Source organism: Monodon monoceros, unplaced genomic scaffold, assembly GCF_005190385.1.
Source record: "Monodon monoceros isolate NGI ecotype Baffin Bay Population unplaced genomic scaffold, NGI_Narwhal_1 Super_Scaffold_13, whole genome shotgun sequence".
Taxonomy (NCBI): domain Eukaryota; kingdom Metazoa; phylum Chordata; class Mammalia; order Artiodactyla; family Monodontidae; genus Monodon; species Monodon monoceros.
Genome location: NW_021703769.1, coordinates 78,458,763 through 78,479,497, shown reverse-complemented (window position 1 = coordinate 78,479,497; position 20,735 = coordinate 78,458,763). Strand labels below are relative to the sequence as shown.

The window sequence follows — 20,735 nt, the reverse complement described above, 5'->3', positions numbered from 1 at the left end:
CCTTGAGAAGAGGGGACTGGCATGCCAGCCAAGGGACAGGTTACGCAGAGGCACCGAGTCTAAGAAACTGCGGGGCCTTTGCTGGCTCCTGGCTGGGAAGGGTGGGGCGGCTTTAAAGAGGGGCCGCCCAGGAGCGGGCCCTGCTCTGCTCTGGGGCCACAGGGGCCTCAATGGCTGTTCGGCGGGTGGGAGTGTGAGATGCGGTGCGGTGGATGGAGAGAGGGCGTCGGGACGGAGATGGCAGGAGGCTCAGGCCGCAAGGGAAGGGGCGCAGAGCGCCCGTGCGCGGCGGCCCCCTCATGGCGCCCCCCCCCCCCGCTTGTGTCTCATAGGTCTCGGATCCGCAGAGAACTGTTTATTGAGGAGATTCAGGCCGGGAGCCAGGGCCAAGCCGGGGCCAGCGACTCGCCGTCGGCCCGGAGCGGCCGGGCAGCGCCCAGCTCGGAGGGCGACAGCTGCGACGGCGTGGAGGCCGCCGAGGGCCCAGGCGCCGCGGATGCCGAAGAGTCGGGCGGCCCCGCGGCCGCCGCCAAGTCTCAGGGAGGAGGGCCGGCCGAGGCGGCCGCAGCCGCGGCCCCGGAGGAGCGGGAGGAGGCGCCGCGGCCGGCGGAGAAGGCGGAGCCGCCGCCCTCGGGGACCCCGGCCCCGGACGCCGCCACCGACGAGAGCCGGCCCCAGGCGCCACCGCCGCTGCCCGAGGGCCCCGCGGACGGCCCGGGGCCCGTGCCAAACCCCGCCGCCGCCGCGCCCGCGGCCGGGGAGGACGCCGCTACCTCAGCCGCCCCGCCGGGGGAGGGCCCGTGCAGGGCCCGGGACGGCGCCGAGAGGAGTTCCGCTTTGCCAAGCACCAGCGCGCCCGCGGCCGCCCGCAGGCCCAGCTCGCTGCAGAGCCTCTTCGGCCTCCCGGAGGCGGCGGGCGCCAGGGACTCGCGAGACAACCCCTTGAGGAAGAAGAAGGCCGCGAACTTGAACAGCATAATCCACCGCCTGGAGAAGGCCGCCAGCCGGGAGGAGCCCATCGAATGGGAGTTCTGAGAGGGCGCCGCCCGCCCGTCCCGCCGAGCCGGGCCGAGTCTGGCCGAGCCGGGCCGCGCCTGACCGGGCAGGGCAGAGTCGGGCCGAGCTGGGCCTAGTCGAGCCGAGCTGGGCCGAGTCGAGCCAAGTCTGGCCGAGCCGGGCCGAACCGGGCCGGGCAGGAGGGGGGGCGCCGACTCCGCGGCCTGGACCTTGTTGCGCACTTACCGCCCTGCGGGCCACAGGGCAAAATCGCCATAGGCCAAGGTGCATATAGAAAACAAAGGAGCATTAAGCCCAATCTATGTCGTGTTTTCAAGGAAGAAAACGGAAATGTGTAGTCGAGCTTTTTTGTACCCTGAAGTGTTTTTTTTATTGCCCTAAGTGATTTCCACAGGTTCTGGAATAACTCTTACAGCTTTGCCTTGCGCCCTCCTCTTTCGTGTGGGCTTTAAAAAAAAAAAAAAATCAAACCCACATATTAAAAGGGGGCTTTTTATCTGCCATCTAATGGCTTCAGAGCGATAATACACTATTATCTTCTTAAACCAGGAAAAAAAGGGGGGGGGGATTTTTCAGAAAAATTTAAAAAGAAAGTTTTTGTAGCTGTTCAGTTGCCACTAAGAGATTGCACAGTCAAACCGACTCTAAACACACTAGTTTGGATTCCTAAATATTTTCAAGCAAAGAATCTTCTCCTTTGAAACTTTGAATTAAAGTAAAACACATTTACTTCACATATTTTTTAACAAAAAGAAAAGTCACAGGAAACTATCTGATTTTGTGGTAGCTGACGTAGTGTTTTCTTGTACGTGAATAGAATCCTGACATGTAGTGCACATTGATCCATAGCTTTAACTGACTCTGGGCTTTTGCTGACCAGGGTTTGTTTAATACACTCCATTCTAGGCCAAATCAGGACAAAAAGAAAAGATCCGAATCTAGGTATTTTATAATCTGCTTTTTAACCTCTAACCGCAGAGCACGCTGATCAGACCTCATATCTCGGAGGTGTAGGAGACAAGTTAGAACTGTAGCATGTACCCGTTCATTTTGTTTAATTTATGGTGTCTTACGTCTGTGTTAGTGCGTCTTGCACACATACGAGCGTTGAAAGAAAGGAGGAAAGAGTAGGCCGCGAAGGTCGCCGCAGGCAGATCTGGGGCCACACAGGGCCCCTCGTAGGCAGCAGTCTTTCCACGACACAGAAGGCACCGCACCTCACACCACTCTCCCGGGCACCTGATGGACTGAGCCCCACCAGGGGACGCCGCTCCCTGGGCCTGGGCAGGGCTGGCGCATGCGCACACGCGCTCTCTCTCTCTCTCTCTCTCTCTCTCTCTCTCTCCCTCTCCCTCTCTCTCTCTCCCTCCCTCCCTCCCTCTCCCTCCCTCCCTCCCTTTCTCTCTCTCTCTCTCTCTCTCTCCCTCCCTCCCTCCCTCCTTCCCTTTCTTCCCACCACAAGCACTGATGACTGTTGACGTCGTGGGAAGCCTCCTTCCTTCCCTGCAGAAGAGAGAACGTGGCAGTCTGGGCTCGGCTCCCACCCCCGTAGAGATGGCCCAAACTCACACCAAAACGCTGATGCTCTTCACTTCCAGACCAGACCGTTGGCCCTCCATTCATTTTGCCTCTTGGAACGTTCTTTTATGCACAGTTTAGGGCAGTCTAAGTACAAATCAAAAGTCTAACTTGTCTCTGATTCCTCCTGTCGTCTATGTGTATATGCGTGAGAACAGAGGTGGATGAGAGTGTGCGTGTGTGCGCGTGTGCAATTTTATACGTCTGTGTATTTTCTTAAGTACCTGTGCACACATAGAGTGCATTACTGCCACCTTTTTTCAATAAGCTGTTTTATCAGTTATGGCTTCTACAAGTTTGCTAATTTAGACTCCTTTATTGCCATATCTTTAAACTAACAATAGATGATTTCGGTATATATATATATTTTTTTTTGCTTATTTATAGGTGCTGTATTTTATTATCTGATTGTTAGGAAGGGATGAGAGGGGCAAATATTCTTTAGAGGGATAGACTGCCGGCAGTATTGGGTATAATTTACAAGATGTAGTTGTCATACTGTATATTACTGATTGAAACCTTTTTGACCGTATTGTGTATCATTGAAACCTTTGTCTTAGGTCAACATCTTTGGATGACATTTTAATGGTGCATTCATTATTTCTTAAGTTTAATTAATATTACCTTTTTTTGATTTGGGGGGGGTGGGAGGGAGTTCTAATTTTAAAGGTATGCTCCCGCTATTACACCTCAGTGTGCTTGTATTAATTAACTTGTAGGACTTTGACTGTAAGATGTGAAACCACATTTCTTGCATGATGTTTTAGAAATTATGTATTTCATTTACAGTCTTTTAACCTGCAACTGCAGCACTTAGTTCAAGTTTTCACAAGTTTAAGAGTCACTACACTAAAGACAATGCCTTTTCATGAATAAGAAGTTTGCAGAAGGCTCTAGGAGGCTGGGAGGCAGGCCGTTTGTCTTTTGATGGTTGCATATCATCTCTGAACTTGAAATCTGGTTCGGTGAGCAGAGAATTCAACATGGAGGAGCTTAAGGGGAAAACGGATTCACATCTGGCTGAATCCAGGTGCGGTGAGAAGAGCGAGTTTGCATTCGTGACCCTCAGGACAGCAAGCAGCAGAGCCCCTGACAGCACTGTGGTGCCCTCTCCACGAAAATCTCGAGGAGGGATTTGGTCATCACGTGTGCTCAATCTCCAAATACCTGATTTTCATTAGAACGAAAAGCAGGGCGTTAACAGGGAATACTAGGGTAGTATTTTCGTTTTAAAGGCATGACTGTTATTTACTAAGGTGTGAAATCTGAGGAAATTGAAAAAGTATAAATCTGTCCATCCTAGTGGCCAAATAGTACCGTCTAGAACAGCCGCTTTGGCTCTTTCAGGCAATTTAGTCATTTTTGTTGTCGTTTTTCTGTTTTTAAACTAGGTTATTGTTGATTTCCACTCTATCTTTTTTGCCAGGCTTACATCTGGGTGCTCGATACAATCAGTTGGTTAAATTTTGCTTGCAGTTCCATGTTTGTATTTTTTCCTCTATTTATTTTTATTTTTTTTTGATTGCGATCCCAACACTATGATCTCTTGTGTTAAGCTGTCACTATAATACTTTTAAGAGCTGCCAGTAAATAACAGAAACCTGGCGGGGGGGGGGGGTCCCCCTCCTCTTTGCGCCCCTCATTCTGAGTCCAAGGGTTGATCTTTCATCTTGAGAAGCAATATTCAAGTGCCTTGAACAGCATCCTCTCCGTGGGCTTTACCTTCAGCTGGCTGGCGTTCCAAGCAGTAGCTCCCACAGGCAGCCGACCTCTTCCTCTTTCCGCTCCATCAGTTTAAAAAGCTGATTTGTACCTCTCCCCTGGGGAAAACGGTTTCGTATAAAACACTAACACTTAATTACAAGCTCCATTATACCATTTTAAATGGCTTCTTTTTGTTAATTGAAGGCAGTGTTCGTAAGTTAAGGTTTTTGCCATTACTTAGCTGGCTAAGTGGAGGCTCCGCATACAATCAGTGTTCACGTTCAGCCTCTCGACCCTTGGTTCCTGCCCACGTTCTCCTGTGGTGTCTGAGGTGGAAGGGGTGTGGGTTCTGTCCCAGCCCTGTGGTTGTCTGTGATCTCTGTCTACCAGACCGCCCTTCTTTAGGAAGGATTACCACAGCCATCTAGCTCTAACTCGGTTTTCCTCAGAGCCTACCTTCCCAAAGAACATCACGACACAAGGTGGCTTACAGTCAGCAGACTGGGGAGAAGTCTCCGGGAAATGCCAGGATCTTGTATGACTACTCTCAAGCCATGGCCACTACGTCTGGGAAAGTGACCGAGGCAAAAAGATGAGAGTTCACGGCCTCCCTGGGACAGTTTCCCTGAACTTCCAAAGCACAAATGCCTCCCTGCTCACCTCCCTCCTGTGGGCATCTTTGTTCCCCCCCCCCCCGTTTAAAAGCCAGATATGCTGGTTGGTGGTCCCCACCCACAGTACGACAGAGCTTTGGGTTAAGTGTGCGTCTGTGCTCCCTCTGGCTGTGAGAGACCCTCCCCAGCCAGCCCCAGGCCCAGCCGCCAGCTCCAGGAGGAAGGAAACACCCGAACGCCTCCATGCCTGGGGCCACGTCAGCCCACAGCCCTGAGCAGACCAAGCAGAGGGCAGGTTGTACGCAAGCTCTGGCATCAGCTAACTACCCTCAGATCGCCCAGCAGTCGTGCCCTAAGAGGTCGGGACGAGAGTCACCGGACAGCTCTGTCCGCAGGCAGGTGCCTTTCCGGCTAAAGTTGGCCTGGGTTTCTTTGTTCTCCCTGAATTCATGTCCTTACATGCAGGGGTGATCAATGAACTCTATTGACTTTCTATGCAATGTTTTTCATTCCTCTGATTGTAGGAAAACAAACCTCCCTGAAAATAGCAGAGGAGCCAGGGGGAGCGTAACGGCCCGTCCTTCAGGGATCAGCACAGAGTGAAAGAGCGATGGTGATTTACTGGGTCTTGAACTTGGGGACAGTAGCCTTTGCCTTAAATGCACTGTGGCAGGCACCTCTCGACGAGCCTGTGAAAACAAGAGTCTGTCCTTAGCCGTCCCAAGCTGCTCCTCTCTGAGGCCAGTAAGCCAGCTGCGTGGAGGGAGGGGGTAGAGCAGGGCGAGGTCCTGGCCAGCGTGGTGGGCTGGTGGCCACGCCCCTTCAGCCTGGAGGTGTGGCTCCCTCCCTGGATGTCCTTTGTTGTCACACTCATTTGTCCCCTTCTACCTCACTAACCATGCTCCCACTCGATCTCACCCCTCACCCCTCAGAAACGTGTGGCAAGTGGGATCCGGGAAGAGAAAACCTAGAGGCGTGGCGTCCATGAGTCCAGGCGGCTTCCCTCTTGTGAGCACAACACGGACAGACAGCTGTTCTCTGTGAGGCACGGGGACTCTCCTCGTGGCTTCCACCTGTTCCTGAAGCTCTCACAGCTGTTTCCTTTGCAGGCAGGGGCCGTCTCGGGCCTCAGAGGGCCTTGCCTTTGGCCGCCTCTGCACTCTGTCCATTCCTGGTCAGCTGTTAAGATCCGTCACAGCCATTTCCCTTGCCCTGGGCTGCCCCTCCATGGCCACGTGAGGTCACTTCCCCAGGATTCCCACTTGGCCTCGGGGAGCTCTGTTGTCTCTGGCACTGGGAGGTTATCGTTTCAGCACCTCCGTGGGAATCTTCTGAAGGACAGGAAAGAATACGGCCTTCTCCAGCCCTCATGCCCAGTCTTCAGTCACGTGACCCTTTCTTCCCCAGAGAATAGGCCAGTTTCCGCCCCGTGCTGAAGAAAACCAGCTCCCAGGGCTGCTGGTTAGGTGTGGTGGCCAGAGTGTTCTGATGGAAAGAACTTGGAAGCGCTCACCAGGAGGAGCTTACATTTAGAAATCCCCCCGCTGCTGCTGCGGTCTTGTTTGGGCCTTGACGGCGTTAGGGTAGCCTTTGTGACCCCCGAGGCAGAGCTCCTGCCCTAAGTGTCAAGGTGGTGGCCTGGGACCCCAACACGCTGTACGTCTGTTTCCCCAGTGCACTGAATGTCGGTCCGGCCAGCACACCTGCTTGCTAAGAGGATGGTCCAGTTTGGCAATGTTCATTCCCATTCCCATCCGTCGCTGCCTTTTGGTAGATGAAAACTACCGGGAAACGAAGGGAAAGCAAGTTGCCAGTTAAAGTTCCAAAAAGATCAAGGCTTTGAGACCCTTAGAGATGTGCAGAAAACCGAGGCCAGAGCACTCGGGGCTGATCGAGGTGGCAAAGGAAGGGGCGTGGGCAGTGCCGAGCTGAGCATAAAATGAGCCCTGCCCTGGAGTCTGCCCTGCCCTAGCAGCCTGGGAGCCTCATCCCTGGGAAGAAGGACATGCAATTCCCCACCACCACCACCACCGTCTGTCCCATCGCAGGAACTGCCCCCACCAGCCCAGGCCCTGCTACCACCCCTTCCGTCACCACCTTCCCTCCAAAGAGACTGTGTCCACGCTGTCAGTGGCATCCTCCCCATTTTCATTTTTGGATGAAGTGACATTTAGCTTTAACAAGACATTTCCAAAGCGCCTAGTCTCCAAAATGCTAATTTTAAAAGTTGGGCATTGTAGGTGAAGGACCTTAAAAAAAAAAAAAAGGCTAGTGAGAGAAAGACATTAGGCTAGGCATAAATGTGCACTTCCCATCCCCGCCATTCAACATTTAAAATAGCTCTGAGTTGCTTTTCATGGATCATTTTAGCTTATCCAATAGTGTAGAGTCTGTGTTACTGTAATTTCTGTAGTGTTTAGGCTTTCATCTCTACCACAAAATATGCTATATGCTATGTATCAAGCTTTCTGTGATCAGAAAGGAAAGGTGCCTTATATCCCAATGTCATGGCTACATCCCTGTGGAGCATAATCAGAAGCACAGTGTGTACGGAAGCATTGGGACTTCCGTTGGTGAAACCAGACACCAGTCAGCGAGATGCATTGAAGTGGCACGGGGCTGCTTTTGTTTTCTGGTTCCCTTTTTTCTCCTTTTCATTTTCCTTTTTTTGTTCTTTTTTCTCTCTCTCTCTCTCTCTTTTTTTTTTTTTTTTTTTTTTTTTTTTGGCCTACTTTGCTTTAAACAGAAAGCACTTAAATAGATGACTATGTGTAAAAGCTCTGTGCAATAGAAATCATTTTTCTTCATTTTTAAGAGGTAACGTATTGCACACCAAATGAACTCAAAGTAAGCTTTAGACCAGGACGATTCAGGTTGTGGAGGAGTAGGACAAGTTTGTCCACTGTAGTTCCGTGTGTTCATGAACTGAAGGGAAAACAGGCCTCCCCAGCATCCCCCCCACCCCCATCTCAGCTTGCCTCTTGCTGACCGCCAAGCTAGGCGTGTAGGGCCCACGGGCACCCACCAGAACTGGCCGGGTGGCAGGGCGGGCGGAGGGGCTCTGTGGCTCAGCAGCTGAGAACCTTCCCCAGTGTGAGACCACAGCTGTCCCTTCCAGCACTTAACCTTTTCTTGTTGAGATGGATTGCTACTGACCCGCCAGCGTGCGTGAGGATAATTATAAAAGGATGTTTCCTTGAGAAAAAAAAAAAAATTATTTCTAGCCTCTTCTATTTATTATTAGGTTAGCCCTTTAAGTACTTATCAGGAGTATATTGTTATTTTGTGTCGTTGTTGTTGTCATAAATGCTTTTTGCTATCACACAAGTGGTTACCGTCTTCTGCCCCCTGCCCTCCCCCGCCCCAAATAACCCAAGGGTCTGGAGATGCGGGGGGGGGGGGCAGCGGGGGCTTCTCCAGCAGAATCAGACGTCTGTCTCCAGGGCAGCCACCCAAACACTGGTGGTCTCCACACGTCTAACTTTTCAAAATGAGAGAGTTGATGAACAAAAAAAAAAAAATGTACCAATGTAAGGAAACGCCGGGTTGAAGGACGCTCGCGTGAGGAGCTACAGAGGAGACTTAGAAAAAGCAAAGCTCAGTTCCCCAAAGCCTCCTAGAGCCTCTGGTCAGACTTCTGGGTTCATGACGTTTCAGGAGCCCCGGGCAGAGCGGGTGCGGCGGCCTGGTCGAGCCTGACTTCGGGTGAGAGAGGTTTCCGGCAAGGCTCACATGGGCTGACAGGTTTCGGTTGGCTTTTGTTTCTGTTGTTGTTGTTGTTTTCCTTGCCTGCAAAGTTGGTCAGAACCTTCTTGAGGAACAACCGTGTTTCTTAGTCCGGCTGCGGCTTAAGGACCCACCCCAGGGGGGTGGGGTGGAGTCCCTTATCCCCTTTCACGTGGTCAAGTGTGGAGGAAGTTTGGACCAGGGGCACAGCTTTCTGTGGCTAGAGGCACAGCCAGCAAGACACCCAGTTGCTTGCTCATCGGGTGTTGGGGTGCAGTGGGACTGATGGTGGAGGCCAAGGTGGGGCTCCCAAAGGGCCCACCGACCGCCGACTCACTCTCCGTGCCGTGACTTTCCCTCCTCTGACGTCATTTGGGGTCCTGCTTCTGTCCTTGTCTCTTTGAAAGAAAGCCCTCTGATGAAATAACGGCCCCCATCTCTCCCCCGCCAAAGGGTTTTCATTTCCCTCCAAGTAGTCTATGCATTTCTCTCTCTCTCTCTCTCTCTCTCTCTCTCTCTCTCTCTCTCACTCTCAAACCGTTTTCTGCCTCCTTGGAAAAACGGGCATCTCATGTCCCACTCTCTGAGACCCCCTCAGAAAATGCTGTGCAGTTTGGAGGCATGAGGATTCATTCAAACTTCCAAAAGCATTTGCGGATAGCTTGTTATAAAACAAAAGTGGGAAAAAGCAAAAGAAAGCGCGGTGTCCCCCACGTCCCTTTCCACTGAGTAAGACCTAGCTCTTTGCGATTGTGCAATAAACTACTTGCCATGAGAGCGGGTGGCCACGCTCCTGCCCAGACTACTAACTAACACAGCACAGGACGGCCGGCCGCACGGCGGGCCTCTTCCAGATGACTCCTAATAAGCTCAGCTTCCCCCCCCCCGCACCCCGTGTCTTGTGGTGTCTTACATTTTAGCAGTATTTTATATTTTCTGTAATGCACTAAGTCTTAGATGTTTTTAGAGCTCATTTGTTCATACTCACAATCACAGACTTTTTTTTTTTTAATCCTCACAATGACCCAATTGACCAAAAAAAAAAAAAAAAAAAAAAACACCATCATTTTTGTACAAATAGCTTTGAGAAAGGTCTCTGTTGTGTTGCTGTGAGCCATCTCTAGTAACATTTTATTTCTATTTGTTTTCGACACGGTAAGTCAAAAGTTGATCCGCCCGGCATGGGGGTGGGGGGAGGCCCCCGTCGGCCCCTGGGCGTTGTCCCCTCTGTCTTTGGTTAGCCATACGATGTTTGTTCTCGGCACTGTACAACGGTCCCTATACGATATGGAGAAGCAATATCACTGTATGAAACTCACACCCTGTATCATTATTATTCACTAGCACCGTAGGTGTGATCATTGAAGTAAATATCTTTTATACAAACACAAGAACGTGTGGGTCGTTTTTATTTAAAGGGCTCTGGCCCGAGGAGGAGCAGCAAACACTTTGATTTTGGGTCCAAAGGGCACCTCGAGAATCGCCTTTCCGTGCTTCGTGGGGCGTGTGGCGTCGGGGCAGGTGTCGGCCGGAACCTGGGCCGGGGGATGGATGCGTGGGGATCTGGGGACCGGCAGGCCCTGCTGTCCTCAGGTCTCCGTCTGGGCACACGGTAACGTGCCCCGTCACGGCCTGCATCGCTGCTTGCTGTTATGTCGCCCTTACCGTTCGGGTACCTTTGAAGTGCTGGCCCTCCTGGCAGCCGCCTCCTTGTCTGTGAAATGGGGGCACCATCGCGAGTCTCACAGGACCAGGAATGGCGGGCGACCGTGTAGGGTGTGGCGCCGGCGGCCTGGCCTCAGCCTGCTCTGTGGGGTCTCTTGCTTCGTCCCTGACTCCTGTGATGTGAAGAAGGACAAACTCAGGGCACCTGTGAATACAGGCGAATGGGTGGGAAGACGAAGGCGGGAACCGTGTCTTGTGGGCTTCCAGCATGATCGGCTCCTGAGAAAGGGCCTCTCCAGCCAGCGCTCGGGGCTGGAGGTGGGAGAGCCCTGCAGAGTTGGCTGCTATGTGGTCCACGTGCTTGTGACCGAGGAGGCTTCTCGTCTCGAGATTTACAGGATTGGAAAAGCATTGCCATCCTTACCAATGTATGACTGGTGCGGGGGGTGGCGGGGGTATGTTAGTTCGTTGCGCCTTGATGTGTAGGTTTCAGCTTGTGAAGCTCCCACACATGATACAGAACCGCGAGCTAAACGAGACTCAATTTCCCCTCCATAGGAGACCCCAGAGCAGGGAGAGTCTCCCACCCGCGCTAGGGGCTCCCAGCAGCCCCTGTCTCAACCCGTCACTCGGGTGTGGAAGTGTAGAGCTGTCCCCGAATGTCTGCCCACCCACCCTCCATGGGAGGAGTTGGCATAAAACCAGTAAGGCTCTCCCAGTTTGGCGCTGAGAAACTTAAACCTAACTGGGAAACTTTTCTGTTTCTAGTTTAGGCACACCCCCACTTTTTAAAGACCCTTTAACTAAATTAAAAGATATAATGTAAAAAAAAAAAAAAAAAAGCACTTAGCACGAACTCCTTTTACCCAGAAGATCTCCGCAAGTGCTTTTGCCGTGAGATTTAATTAAGCAGAACTGCAGTTGCACATGGTTTTGCAGGGCTGGCTCTTGTTTTTGTAAACGGGCAGCTCCAGAGGCAGAAAAACAAGCAAGATCTCACGCTCTGACTGCAGTCGGGTGCTGTCCCCACGGAGGCAGAGCGTTCAGCCTCCCTGTGCACGGCCTTTCTCCTTTCTCTCTGGTTAAGTGGATCTGAGCAAAATTATGTGCCTTCTTTGATGCACTGGGGAATTGCAGGTTTATACAGGGTAAGGCGACACGATGATGTAATTATTAAAGTGCGTGAGTCGTCCACAGCAATCCGGTCTGCTGGTGTTTGAAAGGGCTTTCAAGTGGCTGCCTTGGGGTGTGTTGCTATCTCCTCCATGGCCCTAGATGCTGGATTTGGGGGGCACGCAATTTGCAGGCCCACGTACGGGGAGCCAGGGTGAGAACCCAGAGGGCTGTGGAGAACTGTTGTGACGTTGGTGGGCACTTGGGAAAAGGCTAGCAGATTTCACCAGAGTGGCCTTGACGTGGGAGGTGGCATTTGTGATGGACAGGCAGGGAGGACACCCAAATCGAGGGGCAGCACGTGCACAGAAGAAGGGCGACAACCTGTCGGGTCAGTGGAGCAGGAAGCCGCGGAGCTGGGGTAGGGCGTGCGAGGTGGGAGGCGGATGACCACACTGTTCGTAAGAACAAAGCCAGGTCTGGAGGGATGCTTCCCTAGGTGATGCTTGTTCTCTGATGTCAGGAAAGATTCAGGTGCAGCCGAGAGAGTCTGCAACCATACTTGGAGTGAGGGGGCCCCAGCCAGGGAGGACGTGCCCTCCACCCCCTGTAGCCCCCCAGCAAGTATGCACTCACTGATTGGGGTGCAGGGTCGCCCTGGGGCTCTGCACTGGCAGATCTGCAGGCCCAGTGCCAGGGCACAGCCTGGAGGGATCCGGGTGAGGCCTGAGCAGTTATCAGGTGGTGGGTCCAGCAGAGGCCAGCTGGCCCTGCCAGGCTCCTGCCGCCTGTGCCCAGCCACCTCTGCCCCAACCTGGGAGACCCTGCAGCCCTGGGGATCCCTGTGCAACCTCCCACCTAGAAGAAATGGTGCTTCCCCGCTGGGCGGAATCCACCAGCGAATCGCACACTGAGGGTTCACTGTGGACCACTGCTCTGGGCGCTGGGGTTATAGCAGGAGAAAAACAAGGAGCTGACCTTCTAGTGGGGGGAGGAAGATGATAGACATAATAAATGAATAAGTTAATCACATGGCCACTTAGACGGTGCTAAGTGTTATGGGAGAAAAACAAGGCGAGGGGACAGGAAGAGCAAGTGGAGGGGTTAAAGTTTTAAACAGGCGGTCAGGGTAGGCCTCACTAAGAAGGTAACATGTGGACAGAGTCTTGACAGAGGTGAGGGAATGAACCATACAGATGCCCAAGGGAAGAACATTTCAGGCAGAGGGAACAGCAAGTGCAAAGGTCCTGTGGTACAAACGTGCCTGGAAACCAGTACAGCTGGAGCACAGTGACCAAGGGGAGGGGCGGGAGGCGACGAGGTCGGAGAGGCAAGGGGGAGGCGCGGCAGGTAGGGCCTGGTAGGGCTCTGGCTGTTGTTACCCCGAGGGATGCGGGGGCCTGTAGGATTTGAACAGAGGGTGGTCTGATCTTACTGTTTAAAAGGCTCTCTGGCTGTTGCTTCGTGACTAGATTGAAGGGGTGAGGGTGGAGGAAGGGAGGCCAGTGCGGGGGCTGTTGCCGCAATCCAGATGGGAGGTTGCGACCCGGACCAGGTGGTGGCGGTGGTGAAACTGATTGGATTCTGGATCTATCTGGAAGAGAAAGCCAAAAGCAGGACATGTGACAGATGAGATATAAGGAGTGCTGGAGAAGGGCAAGGATGGCCCCAGGGGTTTGGTCTGAGCCATTGAAGAATGGCCTTGCTTCTGCTCCTCTCAGCCCAGAGGATGCCGCCTCTTGGGGCCATGGGACTGGGGCGAAGCAGACTGTGGGGCGGTGTGGGGGCGCGGAATCAGGCTTCAGTTCGGACCCGTTAAGTTTGAGACGTCACTTAGACAGCCAAGTGGAGGATAAGCCCAGGAAAAGGAGTAGACTGGGGATGTACATGCATTGGAGGGTCATCGGCTTATAAATGGCACCCGAGGTGGCCAGAGTGAATGATAGGAGAGAGAAAAGCGTGCAGGGGCGGCGCACTGCGTGCAGCAGCGTTCAGACCTTAGAGGGGAGAAGGGCCAGCACAGGAGCTCGAGAAGGAGCGGCCAGCAGGGCAGGAGGCCCGGGACAGTGCCCTGGAAACAGGTGCTGATGGGTCAGTAAGATGAGGGCTGAGAAATGAGGACGGAGTGAGGTGTGAGGTCATCAGGGACCTTGGCGAGGACAGTTGGTGGAGTGGGCGTCCAAGTCTGACGGGGAGGGTTTACGGAAGCGGACACTCGAGACGAGGCACCTTCTTCAGGGAGTTTGGCTGGAGGGGTCAGTGGGGTCAAGAGAATGGGAGGGTGTGCGTTTCAGATGGGAGGATAATGTGCTTGTGGGAAGAAGCAAGGGCCGCAGGACACGGAGGAGACTTGCTGAGGACGCACAGAGCGAGGCGCTGGCATCTGCAGGCACAGGGAGGCGTCTCTGGCCGCCCGTGGGGATACCTGGGCACAGAGGTGGGGAGGGGGCGGGTGTGCTAGCGGCTCACCTCCCCTCAGATCCCTCCAGGCAGAGAGACAGTGCACGTCTCCCGCCTGGCTCGCAGGTGGCTGATTTAATAAAGGGGTCCCCCGCGTTCGGGAAAGCCCTGGGTATGACACCACCCGATCGCGATTGGGGTACGTTTGTGCATTTGATCGCCCTGCACTCAGAAATCAGGCCTTGACCCGCAGTCGTAGTCCTGTCTTCTTAAGTCTTGACCTTGACGTTCCTTTGCTTTCTTTCTCCCCTCTGTGAAATTGAAATGCACCCCCTAGAAAGCCCTTCCCGGATTCTCCCAGAAGGACGAGGTCCCATAAAGCTTCAGACCCACCTGACGTGGGCCACCTTTCAGAGGCGAGGGGTCTCTCTCCACCACCCCAGCCCCAAGCCCCGCGCTCATCCCTCTGTTGCCCCTCCCCCTCCAAGACGCAGCCTGTCTCTCTGCACAGGCTTTTCCCCGGGTTGCAGACACTCCATCCTGCAGCATCTCTTGAGCATGCCGCCCCCCCATCTGGCGTCCGTCCAGAGCGGGCTTGTCCCCACCTCTGCACCCCTGCTGCTCCCCCGCTCCGCCACGACCCTGCCCGAACGCTCCAGCCTTTCTTGAGACCCCGGTGACCCCTCCTTACTCACTGACGGTCCCTATTCAACTTGGTGTCTTAACACGCTTCCTCCTGATCTCCCCGCTGCTTCCTGCTACCTCTTCTCCGGGTCTTTTCCGGGACACTCCTGAAAAGGTCAGCATCCCCAGAAGTTCTGGCCGTTCTCACCCAGCACGCTCTCGGCATCTACGTCTGCTGCTGGGCGCTCAGTCACCCCAGGACCCGGAGGTCTCCGCAGCCTGCATCTGTGGGTCCCGCTGTCCGCCATACACGTCCCCTTAGCTGTTCCACTAGCGCTTCAGACTTGCCATAGCCCAACCACCCAGCGGCTCTCCCCTTCCCCATCTGGGCGGCCACTTCCAAGCACGGGCCTACCCTCCTGGGTTCTCCGCAACAATGGGGGTCACGACTCTTTCCAGGGCCTTCTACTGCCTTGCCCCAGGGCCAGAATTCAAGCCCAGGTCGGCCAGACTCCAGCTCAGGACCCTCCCTTGACACCAAGTGGCCACCCAGAGACGTGATCCCAAATCTCGGTCTGCGCGTTCCCGCCCCCAGCAGAGGAGACGGAAGGAAGTGAGGGGTGGCGGGGCCCACCCAGGGCCTTCCCGCAGCCTTGCCCCATCACTTCCGCTGCCCCGCCTTTGCCCGGCTTCTTCCCGGTGCCCCACGGGCAGCTACCCCCGCACGCGCCGTGAGGGCACGCCAGCCAGCCCTCAGGTTCACCCAGGGCCACCTCTTGGGGAGCAGCCACCGCCATCACTCAGCCGTGCACCCCCGGAGGTCTCCTCAGCGGCTCACCCGCTGCCTGGGAGCGTCTGCAACAGTGGCTGAGGCCGGCCCGCTAGACCAGCCTAACCGAGTGGCCTGGCACCCACTGGCTGGGGCAGCCTAGCACAGAGGGCTTGCTGGCAGGGCCCCCACACGTGCACAGGGTGTCACGTGTGCACGGGCAAGGACCTGGATACCCACCCCCCCCAGCACCAGACACAGGCACAGACGTGCAGGGAACCCGGCCTGGATGTCCCCTCATCTCCCCTCCGCCCACGGACAGCTCCTGGAGCTTCAAGCCGCTCCTTACCCAGGGGCCTGCCGAGGAATGGTCTCACTGACATTTTAGCCAACGTTTGTGCCGTGCTTGGGTCCCCTCGGAACCACGCTGCGTGCACACCTCCCGGGACTGACCAGCAGGCCACCTCTCCACGGGCTCCCCGACCTCCACCCCGTCCCTTGTGTCCCCGGGGCCCTCATCCCTCAAGGTGGGAGGCTGCCCACCTGAGCCCTCTCTGGGCTCCACACCTGCCACTCATCCCCGGGCGGGGGCGGGGGGTGGTCTGTCCACCCAGAGCCATTTTTGGACGTGGTCCTGTTTGTGGCTGTCCCTATGGACGCCCGGTGCCCAGAACTGAACCTGTCGCCTCCCTCAGTCCAGGTCCTTCACCTCTAATAATGATGCCCTCAGACTTCCCCGGCGGTCCAGTGGTTAGGACTCCACGCTTCCACTGCAGGGGGCGTGGGTTCGATCCCCAGTCAGGGAACCAAGATCCCACATGCTGTGTGGCACGGTGGAAAAAAAAAAAATTTTTTTTTAAATTTTTTAAAATTAATCATGATGCCCTCTCCCTACATACACCTCACCATGACTCCCGTCCACCTTCCTCCTGTGCGTGTGTGATGGTCACCAAGGCCCCACCGCCCAGGCTGGTGGGTGATGACACTTGTCCCCTCTGGGCTCTGCTAAAAGCTCCTGGAGGCCACCCAGGGCCTGCAGGCCCCGGCCCTGCCAGCCACTCTCCTCCTCCATACCCCAGCCCTGCCCTCGGCTCCAGCCTCTTTCCCCAGCCCCACTGGACCCCTCACTTCGGCGACACCACCTACCCGCCAGGTACAGAAGGAGCTCAATGGTGTCTGATGGAAGAAATCCACTCAGAGCCTGAAGCAATGGAGACCCTGATGTGGGGAGGGCTTAGACATAGTCGGCGGTGCACACCCTGGGGTCTGGACGGTCCCAGGCCGGGAAGCCTCGGTTCCTCCATCTGTAAAATGGAAATCATCTGATCTGACTGATGGGACTGTCGTGAGGTGTGTAAAGGGCTGGGTGTGCAGCAGGTACCCAGGAGATGGAGCAGGTGGGGGTGAGGCTGTCCAGTGAGCAGGCCGCACCGTGAGGGGTGAGTCTGCCCAGGAGGGCCCAGGGCCAGTCTCCTGGCACTGCCCACAGCCTGAGGCCTTGGGGCATTTCTGAGGCAACAGTGCCCCCTGGTGGCCACCCAGTCTACCCCAAAGCACAGCACTCCAGGCCTCAGGCCGCAGGCCTCTGCTACCCTCTCCGCGGCTCTGAGCAGGGTTTACTGTCGCCATTTTATAAATGAGGCCCAGAAAGGGCAAGTCGCTGCCCAGCGTCACACAGCCAACCAGAAGTAGGGCCAGACCTCAAACTCGGGTCTGCCCAGCTGCCAGGCCACTGCCGTCCGCCCTGCCGACAGCAGCTGAAGGCGCCCACGGGGACTGTGCTGGGAGACTCGGCAACATCTCCCACCCTCCAGAAAGGCAGGAAAGTCCCCACACAGAATTATTTTGGATTCGCTTTGTTGTAAAGACACCTGGCACCGGGCTGGGAGAGAGGGACGGGGCTGTGGGCCAGGGGAGTCCTGGGGGAGCTGCTCCATCCCTAACGCTACGCTGAAGGGGCTGTGCAAGTCTGGTGTCAGTGGGAGCCCTCACTCCCCCGGCCCCTGCTCGGTCTGAGGGAGGCCGGCCTGCGCCCCTCTGCACCTCCCTTACCTTTCTCCCCACTCCTACCCCCCCGCGGCCTTTTTCTGGTCATCATCCCAGGGCATCAGCCCTGGAAGAAACTTGGGGCTCATTGGGTTCAGCTTCCTTGCCCTGCTTGACAGAAGCAGTGAGGCCTGGAGAGGGAGAGGGGCTGGTCACAGCAGAGCCGGGGAGGGGGCTGCCCATTGCTCCTAAATCTTTGACATGGGTCCCTTCCCCTACTCAGAGAACTCCATGAGCAGCTCATGCCAGGAGTGCCCCACCCCTGCCGGCTGGGCTAATGCTGGTCCCTCGGGCAGGGGCACAGGCTGTGGGCTGGGAGGCACAGAGCCGGGAGAGCGCCGCGGGTCCCACCAGGCTGCCTCTGACAGCCACGTCTTCCTTTGGCACAGGGCGCTGTGCAGAGCTGCAGGTCCACGTCACTGAGGTCATGGCCACAGCAGCTGAGCAGAGGGACCTGATCGCCCGCTTGGAGCAGGACCTCAGCACCATCCAATCCATCCAGCGGCCGGACGCCGAGGTGAGCCCTCCCCCCACCCTGCCCCCTCACCACCTGCCCAGGGCTCTCTCAGCCTCACTGAATACGGGCTCTCCAAGTAAGCCAGCCCGTTCCTCAGGCAGCTGGTGTCCACCTGCCCCGCCCCACGCCCCACAGGGACTGTCACCTACAGCCTCTGGGTTTTGTCTGCTCACTTCACCACAAAGGCCCAATTCGGGATGCCCAGCCACAGGGCACAGGGCACAAAGCCCCCTGCGTCCGGGCACTGGCTTGGACCTCTGCCCTGGGAGCTCTGGGCTGAAGCAAGGCCAGGATTATCCACCCGTCTCACAGCTAGAGGACCTGAGGCCCCGAGATCAGGGAAGGCTGGAGCCCTAAGGACGCTTAGAGGTCATCAAATCACCCACCTCATTTTACAGATGAAGAAATGGGGCTCAGGGAGAGAAGCTGGGCTGGCCCAGGGCCACACAGCAGGCTGGCTGGCAGGGCCCGGTTCCCCTGGCCTCTGACGCCCGTCAGGGCCAAAAGACCCGGTGTGAACCCCACCGCTGAGCTCTGGCCTTGGGGTGAACCTGGGGCCCAACCTTATCTTCAGTGGCCCACATGAGGCATCCTCTTAGGTCCTGCCACCGCTGTGCCCAACCCCTGCCTCCAGACCGCCCCTCCTGCTCCTTGCCCCCTATTTGCTTGGCCCCCTGGGAGGCTGTGCTCAATGCCCAGTGTGGAGGCGCCTCTGACCTCTTCCTCTCACCTGCAGGGCGCAGCCGAGCTTGGCCTGGAGAAGATCCCCGAGCCCATCAAGGAGGCCACCGCCCTGTTCTATGGTGAGGAGGGGCCTAGGCAGTGATGGGCAGGGCGGGAAGGGAAAAGAGGTGGTACGCCCTGGGCCCTGGGCCCTAAAGAGCGCTCTCCTCCCTCAAAGGTCAGGCCTCGACGCCAGCAATGCAGCAGAAACCTAAAAAAAAGACAAAAACCCTGACGCCCTCGGCCCTGCCAGAGGCCATAGAAGGCTGGTGGGCATTGGCTTCCTGGGGAGGCCTCAGCCCTGAGATGCAGCCAGAGGGCTGGAGGGGAGGTGCCTCCTTGGGTGTCGAGGCCAGAACCCGGGGCTGCTGGGCCAGGACACGGTGGCGGTGGTAGGGGGTACCCAGTCCCCTCCGTGTCCCTTTGCTTTCCCCAGGAAGTGTGGGCCCAGTCTGACAGATACAAGGGTCTCAGATCCAAGTATAGAAAAAGGGGAGGGTCACTGGCGCCTGGCCCTTGGACAGTGCAGGCAGGAGGGGCCCACCTCAGGGACACCCCCTCCCGAGGCCCCTATTCTCATGCCCCACCCCTTGCTGCTCCCCTGGCCCCTCTTCCCCTTCCCCGACCTCTCAGCATCTTGTGGCTTCCACCCCATGGCACTTGGCCTGAGCTCCCTCGGGGCTGGTGACCTGAGGGCCCACTGCTGAGCTGTGCCTCCCGCTACTCCAAGCCACTGTCCCCTCCCTCCTAGGACCCTCAGCACCAGCCAGCAGCACCCTCCCCGAGGGCCAGGTGGACTCGCTGCTCTCCATCATCTCCAGCCAGAGGGAGCGCTTCCGGACCCGGAACCAGGAGCTGGAGTCTGTGAGTCACATCCTTCTCTACCCTACACTCATTGGACCTGAGGACACCGTAGAGGACACACAAGCTTGGGGGAGAAAGATGTGTCACAGACCATAAACCTCAGTGGGATTAGATTTGTTCTGTGCAATCAGGGAGGGCTTCCTAGAGGAGGTGATGCCACGCTGGGCTTTGAAAGAAGATTCAGACATTCAAGGTAAAGGAGTGAGTGGAAACATGGGGCCAAGGAGCCGGAAGGGAGTGCAGGGACAAAACAGAGAGTCAGCAGGCAAGGTCCCTAGTGCCAGGCTGGGGGCGCCACCGAAGGGTTTAAGCAGGGGACCAACACTGCCAGGATGGATGGTAAGAAGGTCACTCAGGCAGCCAGTTCAGGACAGAAGCCTGGCCCAGGAAGACGATTTGGGGGTGGTCACCATCGTCCAGGAAGAAACATCTCAGTCAGGTGGGAGTTAGCAGGGGCAGGTCCCAGGGAAGAGAGTCTTTGAATCCTATGAAGAGGAACAGCGTACAGATGCCAGGAGCTCTGTGGGGTCTGAGACAGCTTGCTGGCTGCCAAGCACCCAGCTGGTGGCCCTCCTGGAGGAGCCCCATAGGGAAATGGGCAGTCTAGTCTGCAAAGGTGACCGTCCAACTGCACGTGAGTCTTTCACACACAGTGCCTCCTTAGGGACTCTGCAGACCCCCCCACACCCCCTGCATCCCACAGAGCCAGCCCAGGTCCCCCGATCACTCTCCCAGTAGAAAGAGGAGTCAAGAAGGTTTCTGTCTTCTCAAAGAGTCACGGCTTGAGTGGTTGGCGGAATGTCTAGACCCTTGCTCTCCACGCCCACAGCTTCCCCCACGGGGTTTCCAGGCTGCGGTTCTGGGGAGGGAGACATTCACTGAACGCCCACGGCGGGCCAGGCCCAGTGCTGGTCCGGTGACAAGGGTGGACCAGATCCAGTGGGACCCTCTGTGATGTGGGCTCTGGAGCAAGAGGCTTCAAATGAAGGACTGTCAGGACTGCTCCCCTCACAGCTGCCTGCATGGACAGTGGACAGGGAATACCCACACGCACCTGGGGGACAGGGGACAGTCACTGTGGAAGGCTAGACGGCCCTTAAAAGAAGGTCTTCAAATTAGATCAAATAGGGAGGAAAGAGTATTTATAATAGTCTACCTTTTGCTTTAAAAATCTAGACTTTTTACCATGTACTTGTATTAAGTCATGGTAAAGGACACATCACTTAAAATTTACCATCTTAGGGCTTCCCTGGTGGCACAGTGGTTAAGAGTCCGCCTGCCTATGCGGGAGACGCGGGATCGTGCCCCGGTCTGGGAAGATCCCACGTGCAGCTGAGCCTGCGCGTCCGGAGCCTGTGCTCCGCAACGGGAGAGG

General features: G+C 56.1%; 1 protein-coding gene across 6 annotated transcripts in view; it reads left to right on the top strand.

Moving 5' to 3' along the window:
• CUX1 (cut like homeobox 1) overlaps positions 1-20,735 on the top strand; it is a 372,981-nt gene that overhangs the window by 345,943 nt on the left and 6,303 nt on the right. For 3 of the 6 annotated variants that reach the window (XM_029219959.1, XM_029219960.1, XM_029219958.1), the window contains exons 15-17: positions 17,646-17,773; positions 18,510-18,576; positions 19,248-19,360. In XM_029219959.1, the coding sequence (XP_029075792.1) occupies positions 17,646-17,773; positions 18,510-18,576; positions 19,248-19,360 (308 nt within the window). Of the gene's footprint in view, positions 1-332; positions 1,483-17,645; positions 17,774-18,509; positions 18,577-19,247; positions 19,361-20,735 lie in introns of those variants that run through there. The other 3 variants (XM_029219955.1, XM_029219954.1, XM_029219957.1) reach the window with 2 other exon arrangements.